We start from the raw sequence: 16,997 nt of genomic DNA on the forward strand, positions 1-16,997 counted from the left end.
CCCCTCTCCTCCCCAGGAGGCTCGCGCCGTCCTCACCTTTGCCATCGACAGCACGGAAAAGAAAGTGCTGATGGCCACCACCAGAGGCAGCTGCTCCGTGGAGGAGGTGAGGGGCTCAGGGACCCTTTTTTAGGGCTGGGGGGTTGAAAAATCCCCCCCACCCCAGCCCCCCGCTGCTCTTTAATTTCTTTATTTCCTCCCCCTGCAGATGCAGCAGTGCCTTGTGGCCGCCCAGCGTGCCGCCGACACCATCTTCCAGTTCTACCGGGACTCTGCCCGCCGGAGATACTCCAAATCCTGACCCTTTTTTATTTTTTCTACCTTTTAGAATTATTTGTTTTATAAATATTACAAAATTCGGACTGAGTCGAGACCTCATTTATAACAATGCCAACCATTTTCTCGACACGAATTACCACTCCATACATAACACCTGCCTGGGGGGTCGTCCACCTGTGTCTGCCCCTCGCGCAGCCCCTCCAGCAGCTTCCAGGCGCTGCCTGTCCACGGGGGAAGCTGGCAGTGTCACTGTCACGCCCCCCCCCGTGTCACCACCCCCGTCGTTGTCATCCTGTGCCCCCCCCCTCACCGGCGTGGGGGGCTCTGGGCAACACTGGGGGGCACTGGGAGGGTGCTGGGGGGCTCTGGGCAATACTGGGGGGGCACAGGGAGAGTACTGAAGGTCCATAGGCATTACTGGGGGGCACTGGGAGGGTGCTGGGGACTCTAAGCAATATTGGGAGGCACTGGGTGGGTTAACCACTTGCAAGACACCTCTAGATACAGGCACAGCCAGGGATTTGGAAGCTTTTAGAGGGTTCCAGGGATTCGGAAGCTCTTTGAAGGTTCCAGGATGGGTCAGCTGAAAAGGGACCCATAACAGGAACTTGGAAGATTGGGTCTACTCCTGGAGATCTGAAGGTTAGGCTTGTTACAAATGAAGTCTGAACTCGATCTGAATTTAGTAATATTTATAAAAGGGGTAATATTTAAATATTTATAGAAATATTTACAAATAGTAATATTTACAAAAGGGTTTTGGGGACTGCTGCGGGGCTAGCAGCACCACAGCAGTCGAAATCGCCGTCCTGACATTGCGGCCCTCTGTTCTGCTCAGGAGGGAGTCGCTTATGACAGTAACCCTTCTCTTTTTCTTGATGGAGGTGGTCGTGATACTGGGGAAGGCTGACTTGCCCTAGAAAACCCCTCCAACCTGGATGGACCTTCATGCACATCATCGTTTGTGTGTCCATTAGTTCCAGAGTCTGTTGTTTCAGGGCACCTGAAAGGAAGGTGAGGTAGGCAAGGAGGGGTTCGCCTGCTGCCCCGAGCAGATCTCAACTTCCATCCCTTCGTCACTGAGATCCACTCCTTCTGCCTGACGGACAGAGGGTAGGGGATCCTCCATTTCCTCTGCTGTGTCTGCCTGACGCATCTGTCCCAGGGCTGGCAGAGTACAGTTCAACCTTCTCCGACTCCCTGGTGCTCCTCAGCCTGCCCACCTCCTCCCGAAGCTCTGCCAGGAGGCTGAGCAGTTCTTCTACCTGGGCGCACCTACCACAGGTGGACTCACAGGATGGGATGTCAGGAAGAATTTCTTCATGGAAAGGGTGGAACCGGCTGCCCAGGGCACTGCTGGAGTCCCCAGGCCTGGAGCTATTAAAGAAATGCGTGGACTTGGCGCTAAGCGCCGTGGTTTTGTGGTGGGCCTGGTAGTGTTAGCTGACGCTTGGCCTTGAGCTGAAGGCCCTTTTCCAAGCGCAAGGGTTCTGTGACTCTTTCATTGGTTGAGTAGGCGCCATGCAGTAGTCACCGGGCCCAGGGAAAAGACGTCCTTGGTGGCCTCCGAGTTAGCTCAGCGTCATGGCACCGAGTCACTTTGAAGGAGCTGCTGGAATAATGAGACAACAGCCTAGTTCTATTAAAATATATATTGCTCTTTTGAGGACTGCTGCGGGGCTAGCAGCACCACAGCAGTTGAAATCTCCGTCCTGACGTTGCGTTATGCCTTGACGTCAGGATCAGGGTGGTTTGAATGGCCAGGGAACGGACCATGGGTTCCGGGTCGCTGTCTGAAGGCTGGAGGGCTGCAAAAGAAAGAAGAGCAGAGATGAAAACCCACTCCTTGCAGAGATCCCCAGGCATCCCCTGCAGACCATGCCAGCCCCACTCGACTCTTCCCCAGGCCAGGAAGAGGCAGTTTCATCTCCACTTCGTCCTGGTTGCGTGCTCTACAACAGGCTCCCACCTTCTGTCAGCCTTACTGCCCTTTCCCCTGACTCTTCCTCAGGGACACTCAACCCCTTCAGCGGCACTGCCCAGCTCCAGGCTGGGAGGCCATTCCCTGACACCACAGGCCACCCCGTCTCCTCTCCCTCGTTCCTATGCCTGCATTGCTCCTCCGCCCTCCTCAGCATTTCCCTGGAGCAGGGCAAGGCACGGGGGCCTCTGCCGCTGTCCCCCCAGCCCTAGCACACCCCCCACTGCCCTCACTCACCGCTGAGGATTTCATTCAGCTTCTCCTCGCTCTGGTCCTTGCAGTAGCGCGCAGCAAGACCTAGACACAGAGATCCCATCAGAGCCCCGCTCCCCAGCACGCTCCCAGCAGCGCAGCCCCTGGCCTGGCCAGCCAGGCTGTGCCCCCTGCTGCACCCTGGAGCAAGGGCCCAGTCGGGGGGCTCTGGGGGCAACAGGGCTGTGCCTCACTGCCAGGGCAGTGCCTGGGGCTGCCAAAGGCTGCCCCAAGAGGGACCCAGGGGCTGGGCTCACCAATGAATCTGACGGCCTCAAGTCGCAAGTTGGTCTGCGTGTCCTGCAGGTAGGGCTGGCTCTGCTGCAGGTATTCTTCTACTCTGCCTCTGTCCTGCTGCAGCTGGAGAGAGAGAGAACGCAAGGTCACGGGGCTTGCACAGCCTCTCCAGGGTCTCCTCCAGCATCCTGGGGGCAGGGAGGGCAGAGGGGCCTGCAGAAGAGCCCCCTGGGGCTCTGTGCTGGCAGGAAGGGAGCGAGGATGCGGCTGCAGGCAGCGGGCTCTGGCCGGGCACGTTTGCCCAGCTGGGGCAAACCAAGTTGGGTCCTTACCAAGCACTCCCCGATCCTCCACGTCTGTTCTGTCTGGGCCAAGCGCTTGAGCTCTTTGCGTCGCAGAAACTCTGCAGCCACGGCGAGAGCTTCCCCAGAGGCCTGCGGAGCAGCAGAGGTTGGGAATTAGCACCACAGCCTTGGGAAGGAGACCCTCTGTCCCCTCCTCTTGGCAGGGCTGCGAGCCTTTCCCAGCGCGTTATGGGAGGCTGTGGTGAAGACAGCGTGCACTGGGTTCAGTGGCCAAGGCAAGGCCACGGGACGGCCACCATCGGAGGCAGCTCACGCTGCCGGCCAGAGATCCCCCAGAGCAACCCTGTGGTGTCGGCACAGCCTTGCCCACGTCCCCCTCTCCCCTGCTCAGCTCTGAGATCTGTACCTTTGCTACACTCTCACTCTGGTCTCTCGTGTGAAAGTAGAGTGGGAGAAGGCTCCTGTGCACGCTCCTCTTCATTTCCTTCTCTCTTTGCCGCAGCACAGCCTCCGTCACGGCTTGGAAGAGGCAGATGGAGTGCTCCCGCACCTGGCTGGACTCCTGGCAGGGAGGAGGACAGGAGGAATTTCAGCATTAGCGTGGCTGCTGTGAAGGGAGCTCACAGAACTGTGAGATGCTTCAGCGCTGGATCCTTCCCAGAGGAGCTGCTCGGGGCAGCTGCAAGGCCTGGTGCCCGTGAAGGGCAACGCAATCGGTTGCCATCGCAGGCTGCCCGCCAGCCACCCCACTTTCGCCACCAGCAGCACCAGCCATGCCCAAGCAGAGCTCCCCAGCGCCTGGGCTGACGAGGAGACTGGGAAGGCCCTGCCTGAGTGCTGCCCACAGGGCCGGGCTGAAGGGCAGCCCTCGTTACAGGGGGCCCAGCTGCGGGCTCGGGCTCCCGCAGCACACTTACGTGGTCAAAGAGTGGCAGGAGCTTCTCAGCCAGCTGCAGAGCCGGGCCACTGGCCTTCCCCCTCTCCACATGAGCCATCATGTTTCTCAGCACACGCAGGGCCTTGAGCATGACGTCTGTGTTGGGGTCCTGCAGGGCCTCCGCGATGTCTGGCAGCACGACCTGAAGTTTTCTTGCCTGTAGGAAAGACACCATTTCCCTTCCGTGAGGCAGAGAGACCACCCTGGGCAAAGGGCTCTGGTTCCTGAGCACCAGCCTCCTGCCTTGCTTCCTGGCAGCGGGGAGGGACGGGAGGGCAGAAGAGCAAAGCCCCAGGCTGCCACCATGGCTTTGCTTGACGATGGCCCGCTCACCTTCTCAGGGCTCTCTGACACGGTGCAGAGCCCTTTCAGAACCATCAAGCGCATCGCTGGGCTTGGGTGCTTCAGGTAGCTCTGGAGGTGCACTGGGTTACCAAACTCCTCCTCAGAAATGTGATTCTGGGCCAGCATCTGCAAGAAAGAGCAGTGAGAGCCTGGCAGGGCCTGCAGGGCTCCCTGCAGCCTCTTCTTCTCCCACCTTTGGGCAGGGATGGGGCAGCGCCAGCTGGCACCAAAGAGGCACCAGGCGCGGGGAGCTACGGGGGCTTGCCGGCCCCAGGGACCATGCGTCCGTACGTCCTGCGGGAGCTGGCAGTTTGGGGGTAGATGGGCACAGGGCTGTGCCTGTGTGCCTGAAGGGGCACACGTAGCCCTGCTGGGAGCAAGGTTTCATCTGGGAACTCACAGCCAAGCGACGGATGCAGGTGTCTTCGGTGACTTCGGTGCACCACTTGCACAGTGGCAAGTCTTCAATCATGGCGTTTAAAACCTTCTCCAAGGTCCTCGGCATGGCCAGGATCACCTCCCACGTGCTCAGGTCAGTGCTGCAAGCCCAGAATACTCTGTCAGTGAGGCTGCCTCAGCCGCAGGGCCACAAACTGGGCCAGCCCCAGAGGAGCCAGGCTGTCCTGCAGCCCCTGTGACTTGGGGAGCACTGAGGGCCCAGCCTGGGCAAGCAGGAGGGGGCTGAGCTGGTGTTCCCTGGGGGCAGGGGGACTCTGGGCTGCCTTGGACAGCTGGGCTGCTGCAGCCCTGGCTGGCCCAGTGGGGCTGGAACACATTGGTGGGAAGGAGGGCTGTGCTCCCTGGGGATGTCCTGCTCTTTGCCATGGCTCTGGCAAGCAGAGAGTCTCCAGGTGCATCTCCCGACATGGAACAAGCCCTCAAGGATGTCAAGGCCAGGACCTGTCACATGGCGGAGAGAACTGCAGCAGGTTCTTGACTTCCTTGGACATCTTGTTGGTCAGCTTGAGAAGCAGGGAGTCCAGGTACTGCCGCGCCGATGCCGTGTGGATGCTGCCCAGGTTTTTCCTGATGCACTCCATGATCTTTGGCACCTTGGGGGACAAAGTGGGAATGGTGTTGCCAGCAGACTGCATCCATTTCCACAGCTGCCACTCAACCTTTGGCCCCTTCCATTGCTCTCTGCTGGCTTCACGTGGCTTCTGGAGCCCAGGAGACCCCGATGTGCGAGGGAGGCAGGGAGGGAGGCAGGGAAGGAGAGAGGAACAACGCCTGGAAGAGCTCAAGGGCAGGGCCATGGCCGCAGGCCACTTACATCTGTCATCCAGTAGCCTGCGTCCTCCAAGACTGCTTCCAGCACTCTGCAGGCCCCCTCCTTGTCATGGGTGCTGGAGTCTGGTAAAGCTTCGAGGGCTGTGAGAATGATGTCCAGCCTCTCATCAGAGAAGAGGTATCCTCCAAACGCCTGTGGGAAGAAGGAGGAGCGAAGACATGCCTCACTGAGTGTCCCAAGGGTGCTGCTTAGCTGAGCAGCAAGGGCAGCTCCGGAGAGAGGGCCCCTGGGGGAAGGGGTGAGGATGGGGCATATGGGGCCAGAGTGCTGGCCCTGCAGGTAACCAGGGCTTGCTGGTGGCCAGGAGGGCTGGAGCTGCTGCCGGGACACAGGGGAGCAGCCTTCGCATAGCCCCAGCCTGGGGACAAGAGGAACCCTCTCACCAGGGCGAGTGAGGCCGTGCCAGCCCCACCGGTTCTGGACCCCGCTGCTCACACCAGATGCCTGCTGATGCTGCGGACGAGATCCCCAGCAAGGCCAGAGCTCATTACCTTGGCAGTTTCAGAGGGAGTTGATGATATATAAAATGGAAATCTTGTATCCTTCAATATATTGCGGCGGCGCTCATAATTTTCCATTTCATCTGTCTGTAAGTATTCTAAACAGTGAGAAACAGCGAAGAGTCAGTAGGGAAGAGCATCTTTGCCAACAAGCTTGCCAAAAGGTGAAAAGCACTTTCACTAGGAATGGCTGAGGAGGGAGGCTCATGGCGAGGAGGGTGATGGGCAGGGATGTAAAGCACAAGGTGAGGAGTGCTGGGAGCAAGAGGGACCTCAGGGATGATGCAGAAGGAGGAGAAGCAATGGCGCTGGGTGCCGCGGGGGTAGCAGCGTGTCACAGACCCCCTTCTGCTCGGGGTCAGGATGTGCAGGAAGCCCCCTGACACCTGCCTTTAAGACGGCAGGGAGCAAACAGTCAGGGAGAATTCTGGAGGGCGTCACCATCCCTGGTGATGCACGGCTGGCTCTGCTGTTCACTCCTCGGGGAAGATGCGGTTTGGGAAGTGCTCATCGATTGATGGCTTAGACTGGGGGAGACCACAAAACAGCGTGGTAGGTGATCTGGGGAGGGTTGGGAAGGACAGCAGCAGAGAACTGCTCCTGGACGGCAGGTGAGCGTCCAGCTTCTGCGGAAAACGATAGCCAGAATGCTGCGGGAAGCTGCTGTGAGGAGCAGAGGAGGTCAGGGAACCTGGCAGAATTCCGTGGGCAGCCTCCACCAAGCACAAGAACAATCCTTCACAATACTCGGGGAGAACAGGCAGACAAACCAGCAGATGTCTGCGTGCAGACGGACGCTGCCCACCACACCTTCTTACCTCTTCCTTCTGTGACGATTTTGTAGAAGCAAAAAAGAGCATTCAAGGTTGCGCGTCCGAAGGAATCATTGCTATTGCTGAAAATTAAGAGGTGGCCCAGCAGCTGTCCCAGGATGGGGATGTAGAGCTCTCTGGAGTCATTGTGGCTGCGATTGTATTGTTCATAGTCATCTGGGTCCTGGGTGAGGAAGGGAGGAGAGACAAAGGGCTTAGTGGAGGCAGAGCCAGCCCCTGAGATAGCAGGGCCTGGGGAGGGAAGAGCAGGGGCAAAGGGGGGACGAAGACCCTCGCTTCACAGTGCTGAGGCACTCACGTGCATCCAGGTTTGCCTCGCAGGCACCCCTGAGTGGCAGGATGCTCTGGGATGCAGGAAAGGGTGGAGGGTTCCTTGTGCCTTACCTTGGTCACAAAATACCTGTCGATGAAATTACCCAGCCTCTCAATCCTCCTCACAGCTCTCTTACGCACAGCTGGGTTTTTGGAGTGGGCAAAGTCCAGCAGCGCCTGCGAGGAGAGAAGTTGCTGGGTTGACAGTGGTCTGCAAATGTGACCTGAGAGGATTCTTTGGAAATTCTTTGCAAATGCCAAACCTCCAAGATACTCTGCAACTCTATGCTGACACTGGTGTTGGGACAGTTGCGTACGAAGGCCGCCAGCATGAGGTCCAAGGCATTCATAGTCTGCAGGGAGGACAGAAGATCATCAAATTATTTCTGTGGCCCTTCTCACCCCCAGGAGCTGGCTCTGAGCCCCTCTGGAGTTCAGGGGTGGCTTTGGGGCTAAAAAGCCGCTGCGTGCAGACCTCCTGCAGCACGGGATCATGCCCGGGAAGGGGAAGGGGTGAGGCTGGGAAAGCAAATCTGGGCCCCGGCCCTGCACTGGTCTCTGGTTGTGTCAGCACGGGGAAGCAAGGCAGCAGCTCAGCAGGACTGGGGGTGCCGGTACCTCACCCAGCACATACCTCAGCGTAGAGCGCTCTTTCTGTCCCTGGCACATCCGGCTCCGGAGGCAGAAAGAAGATGCTCTTGCAGCACACGTCCAGGAGACTCTCCTTTTTGTCATGCAGTGCTGTTGGTACGGTGTTGCTGAAGGAGAGAGAGAGAGGAGCCTGTTGGACGCAGTGCCTCGAGGCTTATGAAGGAGGACACGGACCTCCCTTGGCCAGGCATCCCTGGGAGGGATGGGCAGCCTCCCTGCCAGCTTCAGGGCCACCAGGACATTGCCCTGGGGCTGTGCTGGCCCAACCAGGGGCTGGGCACGCACCTGAGGACGGTGACAGTCTCCATGGCCTTCTGCCAGAATTCTGTGCGCAAGCTGTCCACGGGCTCCTTTTCCAGCAGCGCCTGCAGAGCACAAGCAGGATGAGACCTTGGAGCCGCCGGCACCCAGCAGCAGCAGAGCCAGCGCTGCCCCAGCCCTCGCCTCCCAGGGGGCTGGTGCCGGGGGGCCTGTCCCCTTCCCCAACCCGCTGCGCATCCTCTCACCATGATGTTCTCCACCAGCTTATGTTTGCAGCAGAAGCCATGCAAGTTCATCGGCACACCCTTCTCTGTGACAGTTAAGCACAGATCGCAGATTTTGCTGAGGAACAGCATCTTCTGCTCCTCGTCGTCCTGGCAGCCACAAAGACACCAACAGAGCATTAGGGGGACACCCACGGCCAGCAGGACCAAAGCCTTGAGGGGTCTGGGGCTGTGTGGGACCCCTGGAGGGCAGCGCCAGGAGCACAGCTGCGATGCAGGCGGCTGCCATTACCTTTTCTGTGCCTCTGACATACGCCCTGATGAATTCCACGGCCCAGTCTCTGCACAGTTTCCATGCCTTACCTGGAAAGGAGGAAAGCAAAGAGTGCTGCAGAGAGGGGCTGAATGCAGGGGTGAGGAGAGGAAGGGTCCCAGCCCCAGAAGGACGTGGGGAGGCCGCGGGGATGCCCAGAGGCTGCAGCAGCTCCGCTGGGAAGAGAGGCTGAGGGAGCTGGGCTTGTGGAGCCTGGAGAAGGCTGCGGGGGGACGTCGCTGCGGCCTCCCCGTGCCCAAAGGGGCCTCCAGGAAAGCTGGGGGGGGAATCTTCATCATGGGCTGCAGCGACAGGACAAGGGGTGACGGCTTTAACCTCAAAGAGGGCAGGTTTCTTTTGGACAGGCAGGGATTCCTCTCCTTCACGCCCAGGGCAGTGAGGCCTTGGCGCAGGCTGCGGTGCCCCCTCCCTGGCACTGCCCACGGCCAGGCTGGGTGGGCTTTGGGCAGCCTGGGCTGGGGGGAAGCATCGTGATCGCTGAGGTCCCCCCCAGCCCAAAGCGTCCTGGGATTCTGTGGTGCTGCGGAGGAAGCTCGGCCCCGTCAGCCCAAGCGCCACTTTACCCAGGAAAGGAGTCCTAGAGTCAGGCAGGGGTCTCTGTGTCTCCAACCCTCCCCACCCCATCCCTAAGACCCTGACTCACTGGGATCCAGCAGCTGCGACTCGTCCTGGCTCTCCTGTACCGGGCTGCTGCCCGCTGCCTGAGCAACGGCCTCGACTGGGCTGCTGCCCGCTGCCTGAGCAATGGCCTCTAGCGGGCAGCTGTCCTCTGCCGGCAAAATATCCCCTACAGGGCTGCTGTCCTGTGCCGGCAAAATGGCCTCGACTGGGCTTCTGTCCTCTGCCAGCAAGCTGTCCTCTGCTGGCTGGTTGCTGCCCCTAGAAGACCAGGTCTCCTGCCAGGCCAGCCTGGGCTGCCTGGGGGGCATGGCTCCCTCCCCATCAGATTCAGAAGAAGCCTCTGGAGTGGGAGAGCTCGCAAGGAGAAACCGGCGGCTCCTCTGGGCGGGCGGTTGCGGCATTGTGGGACTTGGACTGTGCTCAGGGTCTCCTTGAGGCTCCTGTGCTCCTGCCCTGTCCGTCACTGCCGTGCACCGACACTGAGGGTCCGAGCCACGGCTGTGCTGTTATAAGGCGGAGCCCTGGGATGTCACCAAGGGAGGTCACAATGGGTGCCCACCCAGCCCAGGCGTGTGTCACAGTGGCTCCCAATTTGCTTTCACTTAAATATGCTTTCACAGAGGTGCAAAACATCATGACTTATTGGCTCAGCTCTGGTCAGCAGAGGGGCCCTTAGCAAACATGGGGCAGCTTCCAGATCCTTCTCACAAAAGCCACTCCTATGGCCCCGTGCTACCAAAACCTTGCCACGTAAACCCACTACAGGGAGGCGCATCTCATCTGGTGGTAGCAGGCCAGTGTCACATAGACCCTCCCATGATCAACAAGCCCAAAGTTCTACCAGTTGCACCAGTCCCGAAGCTACGTGTTAACGTGGAGTCTGCTTGTCAGCATCGATCCCCCCTATCGGAAGGACAGAGGCAAACACAACCTGTGCCCCTGATCCTTTAAGTAGTCGCCCCAAAGCCATAAAGCCCCCTTTTTAAATAAGCGTTAGTAACAAAATCTTGAACAAGGTGGGGGTAAATTAACTTGGCTACAGCATTAAAGATGAGCTTTGCGCAGTGGTCAGTTGCTGGCTGGCTTGAGGCGCGTGGCTGAGGGTCTCTAACCAAGTGTATGACTGATTCGGGCACGTGGACAGCGCATGTGGTTACGGGGAAAGTATATGTAGCAGAGAAAAATGGCAATAAACGCCTTCTGCTCAAGAGGCACCAGGAGACCATGTCTTTCATCCCTTCAGGTCTGCCCCCTTCCAACTCAGGATATTCAGGATAGGGCTACGAAGATGGTGAAAGGCCTTGAGGGGAAGACGTACGAGGAACGGCTGAGGTCACTGGGCCTGTTCAGCCTGGAGAAGAGGAGGCTGACGGGAGACCTCATCACAGTCTACAACTTCCTCGTAAGGGGGTGTCGAGAGGCAGGAGGCCTTTTCTCCATTAACACCAGTGACAGGACCCGCGGGAACGGGGTTAAGCTGAGGCAGGGGAAATTTAGGCTGGACGTCAGGAGGGGGTTCTTCACAGAGAGGGTGGTTGCACACTGGAACAGGCTCCCCAGGGAAGTGGTCACTGCACCGAGCCTGTCTGAATTTAAGAAGAGATTGGACTGTGCACTTAGGCACATGGTCTGAACTTTTGGGTAGACCTGTGTGGTGTCAAGAGTTGGACTTGATGATCCTTAAGGGTCCCTTCCAACTCAGGATATTCTATGATTCTATGATTCCATTCTATGATTCCAAGTGTGGAACCCAGCATTTGGCCTTCAATGCCACGCAGCTGGATGCGGCCCGTTGATCCAGCCTGTCCAGATCCCTCTGCACAGCCTTCCTGCCCTCATGCGGGGCCCATCCAGCCCAGGCGCGTGTCACAATGGCACCCATTGTGACGTCACTTGCTGACACCCCAGGGTGCCTTATAACAGCACAGCCGTGGCTCGGACCCTCAGTGTCGGTGCACGGCAGTGACGGACAGGGCAGGAGCACAGGAGCCTCAAGGAGACCCTGAGCACAGTCCAAGTCCCACAATGCCGCAACCGCCCGCCCAGAGGAGCCGCCGGTTTCTCCTTGCGAGCTCTCCCACTCCAGAGGCTTCTTCTGAATCTGATGGGGAGGGAGCCATGCCCCCCAGGCAGCCCAGGCTGGCCTGGCAGGAGACCCGGTCTTCTAGGGGCAGCAACCAGCCAGCGAAGGACAGCTTGCTGGCAGAGGACAGAACCCCAGTCGAGGCCATTTTGCCGGCAGAGGACAGCAGCCCGGTAGGGGATATTTTGCCGGCAGAGGACAGCAGCCCGGTAGAGGATATTTTGCCGGCAGAGGACAGCTGCCCGCTAGAGGCCATTGCTCAGGCAGCGGGCAGCAGCCCAGTCGAGGCCGTTGCTCAGGCAGCGGGCAGCAGCCTGGCAGAGGAGAGCCAGGACGAGTTGCAGCTGCTGGATCCCAGTGAGTCAGGGTCTTAGGGATGGGGTGGGGAGGGTTGGAGACACAGAGACCCCTGCCTGACTCTAGGACTCCTTTCCTGGGTAAAGTGGCGCTTGGGCTGACGGGGCCGAGCTTCCTCCGCAGCACCACAGAATCCCAGGACGCTTTGGGCTGGGGGGGACCTCAGCGATCACGATGCTTCCCCCCAGCCCAGGCTGCCCAAAGCCCACCCAGCCTGGCCGTGGGCAGTGCCAGGGAGGGGGCACCGCAGCCTGCGCCAAGGCCTCACTGCCCTGGGCGTGAAGGAGAGGAATCCCTGCCTGTCCAAAAGAAACCTGCCCTCTTTGAGGTTAAAGCCGTCACCCCTTGTCCTGTCGCTGCAGCCCATGATGAAGATTCCCCCCCCAGCTTTCCTGGAGGCCCCTTTGGGCACGGGGAGGCCGCAGCGACGTCCCCCCGCAGCCTTCTCCAGGCTCCACAAGCCCAGCTCCCTCAGCCTCTCTTCCCAGCGGAGCTGCTGCAGCCTCTGGGCATCCCCGCGGCCTCCCCACGTCCTTCTGGGGCTGGGACCCTTCCTCTCCTCACCCCTGCATTCAGCCCCTCTCTGCAGCACTCTTTGCTTTCCTCCTTTCCAGGTAAGGCATGGAAACTGTGCAGAGACTGGGCCGTGGAATTCATCAGGGCGTATGTCAGAGGCACAGAAAAGGTAATGGCAGCCGCCTGCATCGCAGCTGTGCTCCTGGCGCTGCCCTCCAGGGGTCCCACACAGCCCCAGACCCCTCAAGGCTTTGGTCCTGCTGGCCGTGGGTGTCCCCCTAATGCTCTGTTGGTGTCTTTGTGGCTGCCAGGACGACGAGGAGCAGAAGATGCTGTTCCTCAGCAAAATCTGCGATCTGTGCTTAACTGTCACAGAGAAGGGTGTGCCGATGAACTTGCATGGCTTCTGCTGCAAACATAAGCTGGTGGAGAACATCATGGTGAGAGGATGCGCAGCGGGTTGGGGAAGGGGACAGGCCCCCCGGCACCAGCCCCCTGGGAGGCGAGGGCTGGGGCAGCGCTGGCTCTGCTGCTGCTGGGTGCCGGCGGCTCCAAGGTCTCATCCTGCTTGTGCTCTGCAGGCGCTGCTGGAAAAGGAGCCCGTGGACAGCTTGCGCACAGAATTCTGGCAGAAGGCCATGGAGACTGTCACCATCCTCAGGTACGTGCCCAGCCCCTGGTTGGGCCAGCACAGCCCCAGGGCAATGTCCTGGTGGCCCTGAAGCTGGCAGGGAGGCTGCCCATCCCTCCCAGGGATGCCTGGCCAAGGGAGGTCCGTGTCCTCCTTCATAAGCCTCGAGGCACTGCGTCCAACAGGCTCCTCTCTCTCTCTCCTTCAGCAACACCGTACCAACAGCACTGCATGACAAAAAGGAGAGTCTCCTGAACGTGTGCTGCAAGAGCATCTTCTTTCTGCCTCCTGAGTTGGATGTGCCAGAGGCAGAAAGAGCGCTCTACGCTGAGGTATGTGCTGGGTGAGGTACCGGCACCCCCAGTCCTGCTGAGCTGCTGCCTTGCTTCCCCGTGCTGACACAACCAGAGACCAGTGCAGGGCCGGGGCCCAGATTTGCTTTCCCAGCCTCACCCCTTCCCCTTCCCGGGCATGATCCCGTGCTGCAGGAGGTCTGCACGCAGCGGCTTTTTAGCCCCAAAGCCACCCCTGAACTCCAGAGGGGCTCAGAGCCAGCTCCTGGGGGTGAGAAGGGCCACAGAAATAATTTGATGATCTTCTGTCCTCCCTGCAGACTATGAATGCCTTGGACCTCATGCTGGCGGCCTTCGTACGCAACTGTCCCAACACCAGTGTCAGCATAGAGTTGCAGAATATCTTCGAGGTTTGGCATTTGCAAAGAATTTCCAAAGAATCCTCTCAGGTCACATTTGCAGACCACTGTCAACCCAGCAACTTCTCTCCTCGCAGGCGCTGCTGGACTTTGCCCACTCCAAAAACCCAGCTGTGCGTAAGAGAGCTGTGAAGAGGATTGAGCGGCTGGCTAATTTCATCGACAGGTATTTTGTGACCAAGGTAAGGCACAAGGAACCCTCCACCCTTTCCTGCATCCCAGAGCATCCTGCCACTCAGGGGTGCCTGCGAGGCAAACCTGGATGCACGTGAGTGCCTCAGCACTGTGAAGCGAGGGTCTTCGTCCCCCCTTTGCCCCTGCTCTTCCCTCCCCAGGCCCTGCTATCTCAGGGGCTGGCTCTGCCTCCACTAAGCCCTTTGTCTCTCCTCCCTTCCTCACCCAGGACCCAAATGACTATGAACAATACAAGCGCGGCCACAATGACTACAGAGATCTCCACATCCCCATCCTGGGACAGCTGCTGGGCCACCTCTTAATTTTCAGCAATAGCAATGATTTCTCCAAATGCGCAACCTTGGGTGCTCTTTTTACCTTCTACAAAATCGTCAAAAAAGTAAGAGGTAAGAAGGTGTGGTGGGCAGCGTCCGTCTGCACGCAGACATCTGCTGGTTTGTCTGCCTGTTCTCCCCGAGTATTGTGAAGGATTGTTCTTGTGCTTGGTGGAGGCTGCCCACGGAATTCTGCCAGGTTCCCTGACCTCCTCTGCTCCTCACAGCAGCTTCCCGCAGCATTCTGGCTATCGTTTTCCGCAGAAGCTGGACGCTCACCTGCCGTCCAGGAGCAGTTCTCTGCTGCTGTCCTTCCCAACCCTCCCCAGATCACCTACCACGCTGTTTTGTGGTCTCCCCCAGTCTAAGCCATCAATCGATGAGCACTTCCCAAACCGCATCTTCCCCGAGGAGTGAACAGCAGAGCCAGCCGTGCATCACCAGGGATGGTGACGCCCTCCAGAATTCTCCCTGACTGTTTGCTCCCTGCCGTCTTAAAGGCAGGTGTCAGGGGGCTTCCTGCACATCCTGACCCCGAGCAGAAGGGGGTCTGTGACACGCTGCTACCCCCGCGGCACCCAGCGCCATTGCTTCTCCTCCTTCTGCATCATCCCTGAGGTCCCTCTTGCTCCCAGCACTCCTCACCTTGTGCTTTACATCCCTGCCCATCACCCTCCTCGCCATGAGCCTCCCTCCTCAGCCATTCCTAGTGAAAGTGCTTTTCACCTTTTGGCAAGCTTGTTGGCAAAGATGCTCTTCCCTACTGACTCTTCGCTGTTTCCCACTGTTTAGAAAGCTCACTGACAAAGGAAATGAAAAATTATGTGCGCCGCCGCATTATATTGAATGATCCAGAATTTCCATTTTCTCTACCATCACGTCCCTCTGAAATTGCCAAGGTAATGAGCTCTGGCCTTGCTGGGGATCTTGTCTGCAGCATCAGCAGGCATCTGGTGTGAGCAGAGGGGTCCAGAACCGGTGGGGCTGGCACGGCCTCACTCGCCCTGGTGAGAGGGTTCCTCTTGTCCCCAGGCTGGGGCTATGCGAAGGCTGCTCCCCTGTGTCCCGGCAGCAGCTCCAGCCCTCCTGGCCACCAGCAAGCCCTGGTTACCTGCAGGGCCAGCACTCTGGCCCCATATGCCCCATCCTCACCCCTTCCCCCAGGGGCCCTCTCTCCGGAGCTGCCCTTGCTGCTCAGCTAAGCAGCACCCTTGGGACACTCAGTGAGGCATGTCTTCGCTCCTCCTTCTTCCCACAGGCGTTTGGAGCATACCTCTTCTCTGATGAGAGGCTGGACATCATTCTCACAGCCCTTGAAGCTTTACAAGACTCCAGCATCCATGACAAGGAGGGGGCCTGCATCGTGCTGGACGGAGCCTTGGAGGACCCTGACTACTGGCTGACAGATGTAAGTGGCCTGTGGCCATGGCCCTGCCCTTGAGCTCTTCCAGGCGTTGTTCCTCTCTCCTTCCCTGCCTCCCTCCCTGCCTCCCTTGCACATCGGGGTCTCCTGGGCTCCAGAAGCCACCTGAAGCCAGCAGAGAGCAATGGAAGGGGCCAAAGGTTGAGTGGCAGCTGTGGAAATGGCTGCAGTCTGCTGGCAACACCATTCCCACTTTGTCCCCCAAGGTGCCAAAGATCATGGAGTGCATCAGGAAAAACCTGGGCAGCATCCACACGGCATCGGCGCGGCAGCACCTGGACTCCCTGCTTCTCAAGCTGACCAACTTGATGTCCGAGGAAGTAGTCAAGAACCTGCTGCAGTTCTCTCCGCCATGTGACAGGTCCTGGCCTTGACATCCTTGAGGGCTTGTTCCGTGTCGGGAGATGCACCTGGAGACTCTCTGCTTGCCAGAGCCATGGCAAAGAGCAGGACATCCCCAGGGAGCACAGCCCTCCTTCCCACCAATGTGTTCCAGCCCCACTGGGCCAGCCAGGGCTGCAGCAGCCCAGCTAACCAAGGCAGCCCAGTGTCCCCCTGCCCCCAGGGAACACCAGCTCAGCCCCCTCCTGCTTGCCCAGGCTGGGCCCTCAGTGCTCCCCAAGTCACAGGGGCTGCAGGACAGCCTGGCTCCTCTGGGGCTGGCCCAGTTTGTGGCCCTGCGGCTGAGGCAGCCTCACTGACAGAGTATTCTGGGCTTGCAGCACTGACCTGAGCACGTGGGAGGTGATCCTGGCCATGCCGCAGACCTTGAAGAGAGTTTTAAACGCCATGATTGAAGACTTGCCACTGTGCAACTGGTGCACCAAAGTCACCGAAGACACCTGCATCCGTCGCTTGGCTGTGAGTTCCCAGATGAAACCCTGCTCCCAGCAGGGCTACGTGTGCCCCTTCAGGCACACAGGCACAGCCCTGTGCCCATCTACCCCCAAACTGCCAGCTCCCGCAGGACGTACGGACGCATGGTCCCTGGGGCCGGCAAGCCCCCGTAGCTCCCCGCGCCTGGTGCCTCTTTGGTGCCAGCTGGCGCTGCCCCATCCCTGCCCAAAGGTGGGAGAAGAAGAGGCTGCAGGGAGCCCTGCAGGCCCTGCCAGGCTCTCACTGCTCTTTCTTGCAGATGCTGGCCCAGAATCACATTTCTGAGGAGGAGTTTGGTAACCCAGTGCACCTCCAGAGCTACCTGAAGCACCCAAGCCCAGCGATGCGCTTGATGGTTCTGAAAGGGCTCTGCACCGTGTCAGAGAGCCCTGAGAAGGTGAGCGGGCCATCGTCAAGCAAAGCCATGGTGGCAGCCTGGGGCTTTGCTCTTCTGCCCTCCCGTCCCTCCCCGCTGCCAGGAAGCAAGGCAGGAGGCTGGTGCTCAGGAACCAGAGCCCTTTGCCCAG

General features: G+C 59.3%; 1 protein-coding gene across 1 annotated transcript in view; it reads left to right on the forward strand.

The window, feature by feature from the left end:
• Positions 1–359, forward strand: part of EXOSC5 (exosome component 5) — a 2,364-nt gene extending 2,005 nt beyond the window's left edge. Inside the window, exons 5-6 of the mRNA XM_082781559.1 lie at positions 17–106; positions 209–359. Coding sequence (XP_082637685.1) covers positions 17–106; positions 209–301 — 183 coding nt within the window. The 3' untranslated portion in view covers positions 302–359. The remainder of the gene's footprint in view (positions 1–16; positions 107–208) is intronic.
• The last annotated feature ends 16,638 nt before the right edge of the window (positions 360–16,997 follow it).

Source organism: Aythya marila (assembly GCF_965140915.1).
Source record: "Aythya marila genome assembly, chromosome: 31".
NCBI lineage: Eukaryota > Metazoa > Chordata > Aves > Anseriformes > Anatidae > Aythya > Aythya marila.